The 6,058-nt window shown below is 31.2% G+C and overlaps 1 protein-coding gene across 1 annotated transcript in view; it reads left to right on the top strand.

Annotated features, from left to right (window-relative positions):
* Window positions 1–516: 516 nt before the first annotated feature.
* Window positions 517–6,058, top strand: part of LOC106477004 (serine/threonine-protein kinase PAK 1-like) — a 10,060-nt gene continuing 4,518 nt past the window's right edge. The window contains exons 1-3 of the mRNA XM_013937611.2: window positions 517–691; window positions 3,783–3,846; window positions 5,655–5,786. Of these exons, the coding sequence (XP_013793065.2) occupies window positions 580–691; window positions 3,783–3,846; window positions 5,655–5,786 (308 nt within the window). The 5' untranslated portion in view covers window positions 517–579. The remainder of the gene's footprint in view (window positions 692–3,782; window positions 3,847–5,654; window positions 5,787–6,058) is intronic.

Here is a 6,058-nt window from a genome sequence, read left to right as displayed (position 1 = left end):
ATTAACAAACGATTGGTCTGTAGTATCAAGATACTAATGTAGTGTTTATTAACAAACGATTGGCATGTAGTATCAAGATATTAATGTAGTGTTTTATTAACAAACGATTGGTCTGTAGTATCAAGATACTAATGTAGTGTTTATTAACAAACGATTGGCATGTAGTATCAAGATACTAATGTAGTGTTTTATTAACAAACGATTGGTCTGTAATATCAAGATACTAATGTAGTGTTTATTAACAAACGATTGGCATGTAGTATCAAGATACTAATGTAGTGTTTATTAACAAACGATTGGTCTGTAATATCAAGATACTAATGTAGTGTTTATTAACGAACGATTGGTCTGTAATATCAAGATACTAATGTAGTGTTTATTAACAAACGATCGGTCTGTAATATCAAGATACTAATGTAGTGTTTATTAACGAATGATTGGCCTGTTGTATCAAGATGAGGTATTTATTGTAAGCCAGTTTTTCATGAAAAAGGACTTCGGTCATAAATGTGTATTTTCTTTAATTAGATTTTTTAAATTATCTAATAGAAAGGAGATCTTGATCAAGCTATTGACAAGATGGAAGATGCTTCTATTTCCTCTAGTCAGATAAATCAGGCTCAAGTTCCCAATTTAAGAGAGAAAGAAGCTAAGAAAAAAATGACAGATAATGAGGTGATGGAAACACTAAGTAAGTTAACAGTACCATTGTTTTTTTTTGTTAATGAGGTTTTTTAGGAATGGTGTAATGCATTATCTTGTAGTGTTGAGTGAACAGATCTTTAAAACTCTGAGAAATTGTATTAAATTATTACATAAGATGTAGTATTCTTTAAAATAAAATAAACTTAAATATTTATTGCTTTATTGGTTAGAATGTTTTATGTTTTATATATAATTCAGATCAATAATGCTTGGAGACGGCTTGAATGGGTAATGAAGAAAAACTTTAGTATAAGTTTAACATAACAGCAAACATACAACGTTTGTACATTTGCTGTTATGTTAAACTTGTATTAAAATTTTTCTTCATTACCCGTCTCCAAGCATTATTAGTCTCAAAGTGGGTTCCTCGTCATCGAAAATAGCTCAGATCAGGTAGACTTTCGTCTGAAATACTGAAAGACTTTCCTTGATCAGTTAGAACTCATCAACAAAACGTGACTAAACATTTCAAATGTTTCTTATTGCAGAGCATGCAACATGACTAAACATTTCAAATGTTTCTTATTGCAGAGCATGCAACATGACTAAACATTTCAAATGTTTCTTATTGCAGAGCATGCAACATGACTAAACATTTCAAATGCTTCTTATTGCAGAGCATGCAACATGACTAAACATTTCAAATGTTTCTTATTGCAGAGCATGCATAAGATACACATTATTCTCCACTCTCCCACCTTCCATGTCGCTTATTGTACAGGTATCGGGGGATATTACATCATGATATAGGTTTTGTTAACTTTGCTTTGATCTTCTTTGTAATCCAACTGTTTCTGCTGCTATTGGAATTTATTTAACTTCCATAATATGCAAAGAAACTTGTAAATGTGGTGTCAACTGTGATGTAGATGTATTCGTGTCATTGTTTACTCATATTTCTTGAGGGTATCCTGTTCATGTGGACACTTAACTTGCATGACAGTTACTTTTTGTTTTTGATCAGAGCCATTTTTTTTCTTTTTGCTCTAATTCTGATGAAACTCTCATTTTTCTCTTTTTGGTATGTTATATATTTTCAATATTGAACCTATTTCAGTTACATCTGGTGACATGATTTGGTATGTTATATATTTTCAGTTACATCTGGTGACATGATTTGGTATGTTATATATTTCAGTTACATCTGGTGACATGATTTGGTATGCTATATATTTTTAATATTGAACCTATTTCAGTTACATCTGGTGACATGATTTGGTATGTTATATATTTCAGTTACATCTGGTGACATGATTTGGTATGTTATATATTTTCAATATTGAACCTATTTCAGTTACATCTGGTGACATGATTTGGAATGTTATATATTTTCAATATTGAACCTATTTCAGTTACATGAGATGACATGTAATGACATGTACATCTGGTGACATGAGATACAATTTCTTTACCTTATTCTCTTATTGCCTCCTCTTTATGCTGGGAAAACAGATATTTTTAAATTTTGTTTTCAATTTCCACTCATCCTTTTTAATTCTTAGTTTAGTACGTGGGGTAAGTCTTCCACTTGGGGTGAGTCTTCCACGTGGGGTGAGTCTTCCACATGTCTTTTTTTCCCTTTAACTCATCGTCAGTTTTCTACCATGCACATTAGAATTTGTCTTATTTTGGGATGTTCTTCTTCTGCACCATTATTGGTTGTTCTTGTTCTCCTGATTACTTTTCTCAGAATAACTGTCTGACATCTTTCTTACCACAAGGTTGTCTGTTGTTATTGAACTTGCCTGCTTCATTATTTGTGTTTCAGGTGTTTCAATTTACATTGTTTCTGTTCTGTCAGACTGTATTCATCTGTTATTGAACTTGCCTGCTTCATTATTTGTGTTTCAGGTGTTTCACTTTACATTGTTTCTGTTCCATCAGACTGTATTCATCTGTTATTGAACTTACCTGTTTCACTTTACATTGTTTCTGTTCCGTCAGACAGTATTCATCTGTTATTGAACTTGCCTGCTTCATTATTTGTGTTTCAGGTGTTTCACTTTACATTGTTTCTGTTCTGTCAGACTGTATTCATCTGTTATTGAACTTGCCTGCTTCATTATTTGTGTTTCAGGTGTTTCGATTTACCTCATTTCCATTCAGGAGAATCTTTCATTATGAGGTTGATTAGGGTTTTAGTGGTCGTCAATTCCATGTAGAGTAAGTAGTGTTTTCCAGTGCATGTTACATATACTTGTAAATAATTTTCCTGATTGTGTAACTCTGTGGCCATTTCCAATATGGATAAATATGGGCTACTGCCTCTGAGCTATGTCATTTCATTTCTCTGGGCTGCTTCTCCAAGAAGGTACCACTACAGGAGCAGGACATAGTATTTCTCTTATTTGTTTATGCCATTGTGTCCCATTGTTGGCTTTACACGTTCAGTATGTTATTACTACTCACAAAACCTACTTTTGCCCGAATACTATTAATTTGTGTTAGGGTTTTATCATATCCACAAACCTTGGTAGTATTACAACCTTCTAAACAGTTGTGAATAATTTGGCTGTTCTATTCTGGTCTCATCCATTCAATAATACACTTATGATAAAGGACTGATGTGGTAAATACATGTTTTATGATTTAACCTATGCTCCAGATTGTATAGTCTGCAGAAACATAATTGGTATTTGAAGGATTTAATTAAATTTATAAATAATTCTGTTGTAAACTTATTTAGATAATTTTTATGGTACTGCCTTATGAAATCTTTCTTTTAAAACCTTAAAGGTGAGGTAAAAAAAAGTAAACTTTTCTTAAAATTTGGGAGTTTCTCCTGGTCCCTCTGCTAGAGTACCTCCTGAAATTAACATGGTAGCTTCTAACTGATTTTAGATTGAAAACACTGTATATTTATATGTTTCATTCAAATTTTGTTTGTTGCATAGTGATCTGTTGTGGTTTACTGTAATTTGTTGTTATTCCTGTGTTTATCCTTAATTTTTGTCTACGGTCAGTTTTATTTTTGTTATGATTCACTTATATTGGCCATTGTGGTTAATTTTCCGTGAATATTTGTATGAAGTTTTAAGATGTTCATATAAAGTGTTAATTTTCTTCCCCTTTCTTAGAGACTATTGTAAATACAGGAAATCCACGTGTTACATATACTCTCGACAAGAAAGTCGGGTCTGGGTAAGTCCATAACACTTCTAATCAGTAAAACCTAAACACTTGTTTAAATATTAAGTTTGAGATTTATTGAAAATTATAATGAAATAAAATAACTATTTATAAAAATGTTCATAATACTTCTTGTATGTTACTATTATACAAGATATGTTCATAATACATCTTGTATGTTACTATTATACTTCTTGTATGTTACTATTATACAAGATATGTTCATAATACGTCTTGCACATTACTGTGCTGTAGACAAGAAATGTTCGTAATACATTTTGCACGCTGTGCTGTACACAAGAAATGTTCATCATACGTCTTGTACGTTACTATTATACACAAAATGTTCATAATACATCTTGCACGCTGTGCTGTACACAAGAAATGTTCATCATACGTCTTGTACGTTACTATTATACACAAAATGTTCTTAATACATCTTGCACGGTACTGTGCTGTACACAAGAAATGTTCATAATACGTCTTGCACATTACTGTGCTGTACACAAGAAATGTTCATAATACGTCTTGTATGGTACTACACTGTACACAATATGAACAGAAATAACTTTTAACCAGTTGAAAGTTTTTATGCAGAATGTTTTTTCTGATGAATCTTCAAAATGGTAACATTCCAGGAAATATATTTTTGTAGCAGTAACTAAATGATAGTAAACTGACAATGATTTGTGAGTTTAATGAAAATGATTTTATGTAGAGAACATACTAAATGTTTCTACAGTATGTTGATCAGTTGAAACATGTTTGTTCTGTATAAGAAATAAGTTTCATTATACTTATAAATCATTGTTTGACATTTTACAATTGTATTAACATAATGTGTTTCTGTACACAAGTAACTAAATACACGATAAAGTTTATTTGTTAACTAGTGTTTCATTGGGATAGTGATACAGGGAAATACCAGAATATAACTCACGATAACGTAGGGGCACATCGACAAATTTTGATTAAATAAGATGGGAAGTAAGCATCAAAGTAGTTTGGTTGCAAGCCTTCCTGTGGAAGGCTATAACATAACAATGTTATCAGGCATTGTAATGTTTTAGGAACGAAATATGTACATTTTTATGTGTGTATGTTTGCAGATTGTGGTGTCAAAACACTAGTGTAATCTCGAATATCACTTGCTTTAGTGACTACAGTGGTCAAAATAGTTGTGCAATCTCAGATATAATTTGTTTTAGCTGACCAATATTTTTATTTTGCTAAACCAGTTTATTGAAGTAGTACGTCACACCCAGAGAATTAGTCCAAATAGAACAAAATTGTTCTGGAGTTTAATGGTTTTTTCCATAGTGTGATCTGTGCAAGATATATTTGTAATATTAGCTTATATTCAGATATGATTTGTTTTAAGTGACCGTAGTGTGAAAACACCATCAAGCATCTCTCTTCATGACCCATGGTCACGTTTTGTATTATTTTTCTTAAGTACATTATACAGATGGTTTTATACTAATCAAATATCACACAAACTCAATTAATGCCTTATAACCATATCTCCACACCAAAAATGTGTCATCTACATATCTTATCGAAATATGTGGTTTATAAACATTATTGTTAACTTGAAAAAAATGGGTTTTTCACACACACACACCTTTGTTAAATTAACTATATCTATAGTTTCAACTGCAGGGATTTTAGTTTCTAACAATTTATTTTCAAAACACTTAATAACATCTTCTACTGGAACTTTTGTAAATAGCGATATTACGTGTTTTTAGTGGTCATCTTTTGACCTTAATTAAGATGTTTTTAATTGTGTTATTTATTGTTTATTTTACTTTGTTTAGAGCATCAGGCACTGTGTTTATAGCGAAAAATAAAGAAACTAATAACAATGTTGCTATCAAGTCAATGGACCTACTTCAGCAGCCCAAGAAAGAATTGATACTAACAGAGATTTTAGTGATGAAAGAAAACAGGTGAGGTTTCTATATATGGATATTATTTGAAAACTTAACTGTTCAGTAGAGAGCCTACAAATCATCGGGTGTGTCCAAAAGTCTATCAGTATTTTCAAGTTCTTTTTATTGAGAAGTTAATAACTTTTTCACATTCTAGTTGTGTTATAATGTAGAGTAATATTTATAGTTTACAAGCCATCTTTACTCAGAAGTTAATAACTTTTTCACATTCTAGTTGTGTTATAATGTAGAGTAATATTTATAGAATGTTAAAAGGTTAGTTACTTCTG

This window comes from Limulus polyphemus, unplaced genomic scaffold (genome assembly GCF_000517525.1).
Source record: "Limulus polyphemus unplaced genomic scaffold, Limulus_polyphemus-2.1.2 Scaffold12503, whole genome shotgun sequence".
NCBI lineage: Eukaryota > Metazoa > Arthropoda > Merostomata > Xiphosura > Limulidae > Limulus > Limulus polyphemus.
This window is presented reverse-complemented; position numbering and strand designations above follow the sequence as displayed.